Raw genomic sequence first — 13,289 nt, 5'->3', positions numbered from 1 at the left:
CCATCAATTAGATTCTCTAATTAAAACAGTCCGCTCATCTCGCCGCGGCGGTACACATTAACTCTACCGGCCTCACCAATCGACTTTGTCATCGTCCACCGGGCGGAGGCGCGACGGATTGTCACGTTTCTTATACAAGGGCCCGAGAGCAGCTTGCTCGGCATCGATAAGACTCGCGATATAACACCTCAAGTCATTACGATATGAGAATGTCGGACTTTTGCAAAATGCTTTCAATCGATGCTGGATGAGTAATCGTGTTTCAAACGAGCTTTCTTTACGTACTACATCCTTCAAAGATGGAATTTTTTTAAATAATTCAAAATAATCTCATAATGCACAGTGAATCGCAAAATTTTATATAAATGGGAACATAATTTGATTTGTAATTGCAACCTTTATTCGGAAAATTTTATTTTGGAATATGAATCTATTATAGAAATGTATACGTATATCAAATAAAATATTTTAATTTAAATTAGTATAAAACACATTATATATATATATATATGCATATATGTAAAATTAATTCATTAATGTATCAAATGCATATGTTAAATGTCTCTATTTATTAGAACCTTTGAGAAAGAGAGAGAGAGAGAGAAGAAAGAAAAAGAAACAATGATTACCGTAAATAATTACGTAAAAAACCAAATATAATTATTACAGCAAAATATCTTTATAGCGCTTAGCGCTAAATTTTTCCCACTTCTATTTTACTTCTCTTGGCGTAAAAAGCGCCATCATCATCTCAAGGATAATATCGAAACAAAGAAACTCGGCAATGTGTGGAGGTGCGAAAGGGAGCGCGGCTTTGTGGTGTTTGCGCGGCGCGGTGCAAAGAGGACGCCGCGCGTGCAATTTTAATTATGGCTACCAGCGTGTGTCGCTAATTGCAGGTAGCCCGACGCGCTCACCCCACGTCATCACACTTTGATTTGACTTTTTCCCCGGGGCATTACAAATGGCTACTGACGTGGTCGCGCGCGCTGCCGGACAGCATTCCTCTTCGTGTCATTAGTGGCGCGGACTTTCTGCGCAGCGCGGGATTCGAGGGGAGAAAAGAAAGGAAAGGAAAGGAAAGGAAAGGAAAGGAAAGGAAAGGAAAGGAAGGAAGGAAGGAAGGAAGGAAGGAAGGAAGGAAAGGATCTGTTGGATGGAGCAACACAGACGAAGAATCGCAAGACAATCGACTCCGTGTTGCCTTCCGTGTAGCACGCACCAATCGCGCCTCTCAGCACCGACACAAGTAGCCGACTCGGAAATCGCAGTCATCTAAATCAACGTCGCGCGTTCACCGCGACGAACGGGCGAAATAACGCCGAGAGATTTGACGTTCTCGAGTATTCGCAAGATACGTCACTTTACGATTCGGACAAATTATGATTTTAGAATTTCACAAATACAATCATTTCTATCCATCATAGTATATTGATGGATCATTAATTTTCGAAAGACCTTTAATTATCTAAATATTTGAACTTTTCAACGAAAAAAGATTATCATTTCTAAAATTCATGACTATTTATTTCACGTAATAGATTTTGATAGAGATGAAAGAATATTACATATAAATTGTATATCAAGGAATGCATCGCGCCATAGAGATGCGAGTACGATTTTATACAGTCTCAAATATAAAATAACAGGGTAACACGTTCCTGTTACGTGATTATGCCATTCGCCTTGTAACAACGACGAGGAGGAAGTCTCGCTCTATGATTTCAGATCCACGAGTGGAGTTTGTTGATTATCGCGGAGTTACGTTTGAAGATGCACTTCGTCTGAGATGGTTATGCGCCGCTTTATGCCGGTGCAGAACGATGCATGGGAAAACTTGTTAAACATAAACGTGGAAATATAAACTGCAATGGTGGTCATTATATAGATGGTCAGACTGTGTTTCGCGACATGCTTTGCTAAATCGATGTATTCGAAATTATTTTTATTCATTGCATCAATTATATGATGTGTATCATAGTTATAAATCAGCTGGATCTTAATTCTTGCAATATATACTTGTATAGCGTATGAGATACAAAAAATTAGCATGTTTGATCAACCGCTCTATTCTTTAATATTTTAATTATATTTTGTTTTAATAACTAATATACTAATATAAAAATTAATTATAAATTTTAGCAACTGTAAATTTTATCAGAATTTAAAGTTTATTCTTTCTGATAAATACATATGTAGCAAAATTCTTTTATCCATACATATTTATAATTAAAATTTGAATTAAAATTTTAAACGAAAAGAATATATTGCGTCAACAACTGCTGTATACTTTATGTGTCGTATGTTTACTTATAAAGAATGATAGCATAGTTTTTCTAATAATAGGAAAAAGGTTATTACTTTTGCTTAAAGATTAAGAAAAATACGTTTCATTTTAACTACGCTCCAGCCACCCTACTGTTCTCGATGAGATTGAAAACTCTTAGAGTTCTCTACCATCTCTCGCGTGGTTTAGAGATTCCGTCTTTCTTTTTCTCACGTCCAGGGAGACAGAGAATCGAGCGGGGTACGCGTAAACCCGGCGCAAACTACGGGCGATAAACAACGCCGCGTCGAGCAGTTTATGCTTTCCGCGCGGAATACATACTGGGGATGTTTGGCCACGCGGGGCTCCCCAGATTCCTGAGGCGTGTTGGATCGCGAGTCAAACGCATTCTCTTCCTGTGCCATTATGTTATTGCTGCCAGGGTGGCGGCAGGTCGACAGACGTTATATCGGCGCCGTGGGAGAGAAGCCGAGAGCTTCGTCTTTCAACAGACTTCGTTTTTTTACAGAGAGAGCGAAAGAGCTTTTCTTCTCGTCGCAGCAAAGGCACGTGACGAGATTTTGCGCTTTACAAAGGGAATTCGATCGCTTGGCATCAAAATTAGAAGTTATGTTCGAACGAAAGATCATATGCACAGACGAAAATAATTGCTTAAAAGATTCGTATAGATATACATATGTTTATTTCATAGAATATAAAGTCTAAGAAGTTTATGAAAAAGCTAATCTAAAAAAGCTAATCATTTTTTGTTCTTTTCAAATATAAAAATGCGTATTTAGTGCAATGAAATGAATTTATCTACATCTTTATAATGTGACGCATTAACATACCTGTGATTATATTTTCTAAAATATTTTTTTTTCTTATTTCTTTATGTATAAACAATATGATAATTTTTTAAATACTAAAATTATAAATACTGAAAATTCCCACGTCAAGGAGCCGAATTGTAAAATTTTATTTTACGTAGGTAAAAATTTTATGAAACGTTCTGAGAGCAGTCGACGGGAAACTGGAGAAGTGGTGGAAGCGCGAAGCAAGCTGGTACCCCTTTCGCAAAAATCACTCGAAGGGAGCGTTATACGAATGTCTTGATTGAGAAAGCAACGGTGGTGTAACTAACCGTGAGAAGTTTCCATCGAGATCGACGATAGACTAACGAAGCCGATCGCGCCTAGAATATCAGTTCGTTTACGCCAAAAGGAGAGGTGTTTGGAACCGGAAAATACCTTCAGAGTATTAATAAAGAAATGGCCACAGCAAATAATCAATATATTTTCATGTTTAATCCTTTTGATCGTAACCAAACTAAAGTTTTGTAGTTTTCAATATTTGCAAAAATATTACTGGAAATAACAGAGAATTTTGTATAAAAAATATTCTTCAATATTAGGTTTTTGTTTATTCATAAAAGATAATATTGTATTTCATTGTTAGTAGAAATATTATATTTATACAATATTATTTTTTGTATATATTTCTCTCTATTATTTTTCATTTCTTTCTATTATTTTTCATATTTGACATATACATATTTTAATTTTAATATTTTTATTTTTCTACTTTTATTTTCAATAAAATAAGTTTTTGAATTCTCTAAAAATTTTTCATACTACAATGCTAATCTAATAATTAATGTTGAGATATTAATAAACGATCACAATATTCGATCGAATATAAATTATATTGAAGATAACGAAGAGCAGCAGCGTAACATGTACGAATGGACAGTTCAGTGTTTAAGATCTCTATCAGATGCACGCACACATGAACACGCACGAGAGGACAATGAGAAGATCCATCCGATTGCCATCCGTTTTTTCGGCGTGACACCAAGTCGATCATGCGTGAAACGTTGGACGAGAAAAGGCGCTCTCTTGTCGCATACATCCCTGGACTTGCCCCGTATGTATCGTGCCCCCGAGGAACATTTCGAGAACGAGCCGATAACAATCTGTACTGTCCGTCTCGCGGTTTTGTTATCCGATCCGTATTATAGCCGCGCGCGCGAAATAACTTGCAAATTATAACGCGCGGTTATTCGGAGCTTCTCCGATTTCAACGAGACTGGCTCGTTTTTCGTACTTCCCCTATATATCCGCATCTTTTCGATTTGCGCCTCAACTTTATATCAAACGAATTTTTGGAGACAAAATTGCGGCAAACACGAAAAAACACGGAGACGTGAATCTCTCAAAAGATTTCTCTATCAAAATGGCAACAATCACATTGTAACTTGTGACAATTTTCCAAACGCTCGAAACGAAGAATGATCATAAGTAATGAATTATAGTTTTGCAGTCGATTTCAAAATCTGTTAAATAAGAAAAATTAATTGATATCTGTCAGGCACACTATTAATATCAAATTAAGAATAAAATATTTAACATTAACTTATGTGTCGAAATTAATTTGAAATAGAAAAGATTAATTGCTGTACAAGCATTTATAAATTTCGATGAGTTAGTTTAAGATTTGTAATAATTTTAATTTTATATAATACGTCATCATATTTTGCCACATGATCAAGTTGAAAAAAGTTTCAATTTATAAAATAACTTCCAAAATATTAAAAAATAAATTATGTATTATAGCAGCAAATATTTAGCCACTAAAAAAGTGCTTAAAAATTTATTAAAGAATATATTAATGCAATTTATAGCAAAAGATATTGTTTATAAGGTCTTTGTTTAAGTTATTCATGTATATTTAAAAGCTTGTTTGCAAGTCAATCTACTGTCGAATCATATGTTAAATAGAGCTGTATATTATCCGTTTTGCATTTCGTTCTTTGCGCTGTTTCAGAATATGGCAGCCGCAATAATAAAAAAAGCAATGTTTTCATAAAAAAATAGAACCGAATAAAAAGTCTGAGAAAATGGGGCTAACGAGATCTCTCTCATCTCTGCCATTCTCACAAAAGCCATCTCGCGTAATTTTAAAGTCGGCGTTTTAAAGTCCAAGTTTCAGCTTTGTGTGAACTTTCGGCGACACACAAAGCACATCTCTCTTTCTCTTTCTTTTACACATTACTTTGCTGGATATATTATTTTTATCCCGGGAACCGGTACACATACTATTCTCTTGTACGTGCAAGGATAAGAAAAAATGCGACCACATTTGTCAGTCAAACTTCTTTAAAAATCCCTCAAGTCATTTATGATAAAAGTATGATTATAACGTAAAATAATTATTAAAAAATCGCACGTAATTAATTAATCAATAACTTAAATATTAGAAAATCTTAGCGTAAAATTAAAAAAAAAAACGCGTTTTTGTGTAGGTACAAGATCTTGATTAAGAGAGGATTCTTAATTATATTCATCTTTACAATATTGAAAAGGTAAGTGGTATGTTCGCAGAAAAGTCAGTTTTCTGACGTAATCGGTCCGCGCGCGTGAGCCACGTGCGATTATACGGCGCGATAAGCAGAGATCCACCGGCTATCCGGATTTATCGCGGATCTTCCGCTTGGGATCCGCCTTCGCGATGCTGGCCAGACGGGAGAGAAGGAAGCGCGTCGCGAGAGAGAAAAGGTAAAACGGTTGTAAACGCGCGCGAGACACATCATCTGCTCGGTTCGCCAAATAATCCCGTGCGTCTGCATCACGCAGCGATAGCGCATCTATAGCAGCCTCTTTTTTACGCCTCCATGAATAAACTGCGTAATGGATATCATAGAATCGGAGAGCGGGGGTTAGCATCGTGCGTGCGATTGCGATCCCACTTTGATAGGCTCGCTTTAACATCGGTATTTACAGCAAGCTCGTCACGGAATCGCCGAGATAACGTCACGTATGATGGCATCTCGTTCGACGTAAAATGTTACGCAAATTGTAATCATATTGTAACGGATTGTTTCGCATTCATTCTCGCATTCTGAATACTTCCGTATAGCTAGATTCCTCTTCTAGAACGCGTTGCAGCATCGATAGAACTAGCTGTAACGTTAACACGTGTGCCATAAATTCGCCCGAGGTTATGCAGATTTTGATCGATCGATAAGTGTTTCTGATTACTGATGTTAGTGATCCGACTTTGTGACTGATTGATTGATTGATAAAAAATTATGATATCGAAAAGATTGATTAGCCTGTCAAAATATAAACTTACAGATTAAAATGATATATTAATAATAAAATATACAACAATTAAAAAAAAAAAAAAATATCTACGAAACTAGTACTTTTTAATATCATTCATTAAAGTTGTGTGTGTGTGTGTGTGTGCATTTGTAAAATGTAAAGATAGTAAAATAACAATATTAATAAAATATAATAATTTATATATGTAAAATCGTAATATTAAATTAATTGATATATTGCGATAAATAATGATCGGTTTATCATTTTCTATTTGTAACAATCGATTATCTCTGCTTCTTTTCCCTCCCATTTCCACTGAATATTATCATTGCAAGTACCGCTATAATTGCACTTCGCGATCTCACGCATCCGTGCGTCGATGACTCAGGAAACGACATTGATCATGGTGATTGTGTACGACATATTTAAAATTCCTAAGAAACGGGACGCACATTTGTATAGAAAAGAACAGAGGAAAAGGGAAAGGGCGAAACAAGGGTTGGATGGAGGACTGAGGGGATAGGACGACAACATGGGGGAAACACGGAGCAAGGACGAGATATACTCGTCTTGTGCGCGTCTTTCTCCCGGATCCCTCGCCTCTCTCCTCGCCTCTCTCCTCGCCTCAGGAGCCTCATCCATCAGTCACTTAATATTTCAAAGCAGCGCCCTGCGCAACGTTTTCCCTCCCACCCCTGCTTTCGTTCCCGAGACGCGCGGACGTCGTTGTGAGCCCATGTCGCTCTTTTTAAAAGCTTAAAACACCAGAACGAAGTTGCCGCATCAACACAGCCGAGAGTAAAGTTTTTAGACTTTGCTGAGGAAGATATTAGAGCGCGACGTCCTCACCCTCTGCCTCTTGCCCCCCCGAACGACGAGAACGAGGATGACGATGGCAGCGGGGACACGAAGTGATGTCTCGCGTCGATTTCGGAGGGGATTAAGGAGGGGAAAAAGGAAACCTCGCGGGGCATCTCATCCCCCGCGTTTCCCTTCCGTCGCTACCCCTTGGCTCCGTTCGAAATTCAAATTTCTCGTTTCACGCGACCAAATGGGATTCTTCCCTTCTCCCGTGAGCGAGCACCTGCCCAAGTACGCGCCGCAGTCGTCGGAGTCGAGATCGATTCGCTCCGCGTCTCGCGGAAAGAAGAAGAGATAGGGAGAAGGATGGTGTGCTCGCGAAATACAGAGATAAAAGCCGCTGTTTTTTTTTCTCTCTCTCTCTCTCTCTTATCTCGCGGACGAGATGTGACTGAATTGTTCGGACTGATTCGAGTGATGAAGATGAGCTCAATCTCTGAAGATGCAATTTCGACTGTAAATTCATATGTAAGTTCGAGGGTCGTACAGAGCAAAATTGTGGAAACTTTCATACAGAAAGCAAAACCAAGAGTGGAGAAACAAAGAGAGCTCTTAAATTTTTTGAAAGTAACTCGAAATGAATAGGAAAATTCTAGAAAATTACTTTCAGAGAATGAAATAACACTTGAAAATTAACGTGTATGATATGGAAAAAATTACTATTAAGAAAATGTAGGTAAAGTTTAATAAAGATTATTCGTAAGACATAATCGATGAGAATGGTTTATCATCTACGATGCAAATAATGTACAAAAACAGTGAGACACATACTTTTTATGCTTTATATTTTCTGGTAACTCTCAGAAGTTTAAAATTTAAGAGAACTCGAGAATAACTTAAAAAAGATTCAGAATAAATAAGGTATTAACGGTAAGATTCAAAGTTCATATATTTCTACTAAAAATTATTTTTAATAAATATATTTTTTAATATTATTTTATTATTAAAACATTTGAATTGTGCTTTAAAATTGTAAAACATGCTAAATATTACGTTCAACAGTTTTGTTTATAATGATAATGATTGTACAATATAATATCAATCTCTATCTAAACAAGTTGTGTTAAATTCAGTCAATTAGATTTTTCAGAGATTATGAAAAATAAATAAGAACTCAATTGCAAACATATTCGACATTGAAAGCTTACAATTAGATAAAAAAAAAAGTTCTTTTTTTTCAACCGACTAATTCAATAAAAAAAATTATTAATCGTTTAATTTCTAATAAATAATAAAAATTGCAGAATGAATTTAAAATTTTGCTAATCTGTGAACATATGTCTAGTTTTTATTACTAAAATATATTATGAATAACGGAGGCATAATATATGTAAGAATAAGTCTCATTATATTTATCAAAATAATAAATAATTTTTTTTCTGTATAATTCATATCTAATTAAAAATCATGACAACTTATATCCAAAAATTTCTTCCGAAATATCTTGTTTTACGACTTTTTAGTAATGTTTAATAAGTTAGCAATCTAGTTTCTCGTGTCTCCGGTTACATCTACATTCCAGATGAACGAAGTTCGCGATCCGGTATTTTTCACTTCAATCGTCGTGAAGAGCATGATCGTGATCGCCGCGAGTTAAATTGGCGTAGACTTCACCGTAATTATAAATAGGATAAGAAAATGCGGAGAAGGGATTCGATACGTCGTGGACAGTGCCCGAAGCAGCCCCGAGGATGTTTCAGGAATATCGAGAACGTAATTATCCCGTAATTGCCGAGCGCGGTCTTGACTCTTGAACAGCTCTACGTCTCGGCAGTTATCCGAGTGGGGATAGTCAGTGGTTGGCCTTGTGCAGTAATTGTACTAATTATTACTGCCCCCTTCCCCCTCGCCTGCGCCCGTGCCCCCATGCAACGCCGGTTTCCTCCCCCCGGCCGCCCAATTACCCCTGTTGGCCCGCGCGCGCGAGAGAGAGAATCGGGAGACTCGCGAAGATTTCAGAACCTCGTTTCTTGGAAAAAAATCTTTGTTAGCGCCCAAGAGAGATATGCCTGTCGTAAAATTGATGGTGGTTTCTTGGAATTCTCGTAATTAATTTAGGGCTGCATAAATTAGGGGTAATCGACAAAGAATTAATATAAGGCATGTGAGTGTAAGATAGAATATCGGTATAGTTTCGCGTTAAATTTAGCGATGATTAAAAAAGAATAAAAAATAAAAAAAAAAAAAAAACAATATAACTGCATCTTCACAGAAAATATGTAATAATTTATTTGTTGTAATATTATTTAATATAATAGTTTTTAGTTTCTTGACATTTCTTAAAAAATTGTGTTTGTAATTCGAGATTAATCTAATAACTTTCTTTAAAATTACAATTATAATAAATAAATAGTACTTTATTTACTATATTTCTACTTATAAAAAATCAAATACAAAACAAGTTAAACTTTATAACTTTATTTTTTATAATTTAATTATATCGATAAATTGTTGATTTTATTATATTCATGTAATATGTAATATAAATTTGAAAGATTACTTTTTGAAAATATATTTAATAGATTAGTTTACGCGCGCAATATTCCTTTTTACAACCATACACACGTACACATATATGTATATCTGTATCATCTGTTTTTATTTTATAAATTATATATATATATATATATTATATGTGTATATTTTATTTTTAATTAATTATCACTTTTTCTATTAATAGCAATTTATTTGATTAAATGCAAATCTAATATGTTTGAGCGTCGAATTATTGAGCCATGACATATCGTGGCGCGTCTCGTGACGCTTACGGTCCTGAGACCATTGACGTGACCCCAAGCGGCAAGCGGCGAGAGGTAAACATTACCGTAGATCGCATGTGATCGTAGACAGAGTGAGACAGAGTGCGAGAGAGATAAGACACACACATTCTTATCGAGACATAATACATACGTGACACTATGCTTTACGTATCTCGCATACGTTTTTTCTCATAGAAAAGAAAAAGAGAAATTTACATCTCGCACGCTGCGTCTCGTTGCATAATCTCATTAAATTGATAGCTGTATAGAAATGATCTCACTCACCTTACGCTTGTCGAACGCAGCCAGCCACTCGTCCGCCTTCCGTTTGTCGTAGAGCACCCTGGCGAGGTTGCCATGGGGCCGGTAAGTTCGTACGGAATGACCCGCGGTCCCATCGTCACCGCGTCCGTCAACATTGCCGGCGACGTAGCAGGTGGTATCCTGACAGCCGTAAGGACACCTGACGACTTGGGACTCATCCGCGCCCGTCGCCATGCTTATCGTGATTTAACGCGCACACGTCCGAGCACGTCGACAGATCACTACTACGGGCACATAGTGATTAAGCGGCGATATCGCGTGGTGTGAATCATCGAATCCACGACGTCAATCGCGACGTCAGCAACCCGTACAAACGTAAATCGGGCGCTTCGTCGTCACGTAAACACCGTACTTTCTCAACACGTGGCCATCTTGCGATGGTGGCGCCGCGCGCGATGCGCGCACGAACGACTCGTCAACTCGTCAGAGGTTGTCGGCAATTGATCGACCGACCGACGACTGATCAGCCGACCGCGCGACGCGCGGCACCGCGTAGTCATGTGACGTCATCAGTTTGAAATGCGGTAAGTTGTTGCCTCGTCGCGCGTCGTAGGCGATGTTGACATAGTTTTTCTGCGCGTTCCTCGGCGAATTTTCGTATATATTTTATCAAATGTTATAAGTACGTGCGTCAGTACAATGAGAGAATCAGTACGTCGAGAACAGTCAACGGAACATGATCATGATGTAAGGAGAACGGAAAATTGAAATCAAGTATGTCCCTCTCTCTCTTCCTTACTCGTATTTCTATAAATTACTGATAAACGAATATATGAGTAATGATGTTGCAAATAAGAAGTATAGTCCTTATATTTATTCAAACAATAAAAATATAACGATATATTGCTCTCTTGTTGAACATGATGTAGTTATATGTATTATCATTCCGCATAAATCGTAAGGTAAATATTGTCGCTAAACGTATACGATGCGTTATTAATATAAAATAGTTTAAAATATTTATTAGACCAGAGTGCATCGAGTATTGTCCCTGTGCATCATATTTAAAATCCACACATTTATATATATGTTTCTCTCTTTACATATTACGTAATTTTTCCGATCGAAAAATACATAAAATAATCAGCATCATGATCGAAATTAACGAAGCATATATCGTGCTCCAAAACCATCACAAGCATGGTTTACATATCTCTCACATTTTTTTATCGGCCAACGTTTCTCCCCCGCAGGAAGTTACCGAGTTGAGCATGAAAGTTTTAGGCGGGATAAATATGGCACGGGGAGAGAGTACTCGGCGCACCGGTCCGATGAATATTTTAGACGCCATATTGACGCATCGTGCGCGATTTTCTCTCTCTCTCTCTCTCACTCCTTCCCTCTCTTTTTCTCTATCTTCCTCGCAAGCTCTCATCGGTCCGTTCGTTCGCACGCGCGCGCTGATAATTCATTAATTTATGATAAGCTCGGCCGTGCCGCCCACGGGCCACATCCTCTCCCTCTCCCACACGCCATAAATCATTTTCGCGTCTGACATTAATTGCGCGCCACCCCTCGTTACCAGGAGAAATGAGATTTTTTTAATTGGCGAATTTTTCACCGTCGCTGACACCCTGCCACCCGCTTCCGAATATTCCCCATTTCTTCTTGTAATACATATTGAAGAGACTGAGAGAGAGAGAAAGGAAGAGGAGAAAAAGAGAGACTGTGACATGAGATACGCCGTGCATAATGACTTTCTTAAATTTGACAATGATACGCTGAAAAGGTCTTTTATATTTTGCGCGAACCAAAATATGTTTTATAGCGATCTTATATCATGCATCTTTGATTAGATTAATCTATGTAATATAGATTTATATATAATATAAATTGATTATATTTTCCTCTGTATTTTATTATCGCCATTATAGCAACTACTAACTTCTGAAGGAACAAATAATGAATAAAATTATAGAATCATATATATGCATAGTACATGTTTTTAGATAATATGTTAAATTAATTTTGATAAATAATTTTTTCAAAAACGTAGACTCGAGTACAATTATAATATATCTATCTTTTTCCTAAGCGCGTGATGTGAGGTTGCTTTTAAATTTATATGAAATAGCATCGTTCCTGACCTTGTCGAAGACTTGTTTGGGTTATGCTCGATATTTAACGTCCAAACAACGCGTGGCACACGTGTGCAACTGCTTTGCAATACATTCCTGTCTCTTTCGATTCTTCTAATCTTTTTTTCAGATAGACAATGGCCTCCACGAACGATTCGAATATTTTCGGTAACCTATTACGAATTATCAATGTGTTTCCTTGAGTCATAATGTTATGTACACGCAAACTTGATACTTTTTATCTCGTTTACAACAAAACTTAGCTAAAAATGGGTTTCTTGAGTTTCTATTTCAAAGGCAATAAATAACATATGATAATGTATATAAAAACAATAAAAATACTATTTAATATTTAAAACATTTTTTGTCATCAGAGATATTCTTTTTGTCATGTAATTTTAATAAAATTATTTAATGCATAATTTAAATATTGCTTACTTGAATTTTACTTTTTATGAGAAAAATACATAAATAATGTAATAATAAATAAACTACATAATATAATAATTAATAATTTATTCGAATTATTATTTGAAAAATTATCGGTTATCAAATTTTTGATAATCTATTGTTAAAAATAATTAGTGAGTGAATTATTAATGATTAAGTATTGAGATAAATGATAATTTCTTTGCGGATATGCTAAATAATCAGCTGTCGCTTATTCTTATATAATATATAAGATTTATCGAAAGTTGAATCAACTTTGGAATAGACAGCGAATTTTATTGACTGCGACTGCTGTTATTGCCCGACGTAGGTACGAGATTCCTCGTGCGCGTAAAATATAAATCGCATTAGCAAGTCAAAGTACACCACTCTCCCGCAGAGTCCCATTTTGAGACATTCCTACCTACGTCCGGCGCTTCGGAAGGGCCTTAACTCGATAAGTCCC

At 36.5% G+C, this 13,289-nt stretch overlaps 2 protein-coding genes across 4 annotated transcripts in view; one reads left to right on the top strand and one right to left on the bottom strand.

Moving 5' to 3' along the window:
* LOC140665786 (protein-L-histidine N-pros-methyltransferase) overlaps positions 1-10,714 on the bottom strand; it is a 34,220-nt gene extending 23,506 nt beyond the window's left edge. The window contains exon 1 of the mRNA XM_072892328.1: positions 10,278-10,714. Within this exon, the coding sequence (XP_072748429.1) occupies positions 10,278-10,490 (213 nt within the window). The 5' untranslated portion in view covers positions 10,491-10,714. The remainder of the gene's footprint in view (positions 1-10,277) is intronic.
* Positions 10,715-10,852: 138 nt separating this feature from the next.
* The window catches only part of LOC140665791 (uncharacterized), a 115,692-nt gene continuing 113,255 nt past the window's right edge, over positions 10,853-13,289 (top strand). For all 3 annotated transcript variants that reach the window (XM_072892336.1, XM_072892338.1, XM_072892337.1), the window contains exon 1: positions 10,853-11,030. The gene's annotated coding sequence lies outside the window, so the exon portion shown is untranslated. The remainder of the gene's footprint in view (positions 11,031-13,289) is intronic.

Source organism: Anoplolepis gracilipes, chromosome 5, assembly GCF_047496725.1.
Source record: "Anoplolepis gracilipes chromosome 5, ASM4749672v1, whole genome shotgun sequence".
NCBI lineage: Eukaryota > Metazoa > Arthropoda > Insecta > Hymenoptera > Formicidae > Anoplolepis > Anoplolepis gracilipes.
Note: the sequence above shows the minus strand (reverse complement) of the source record. Positions and strands in the feature narration are given on the sequence as shown.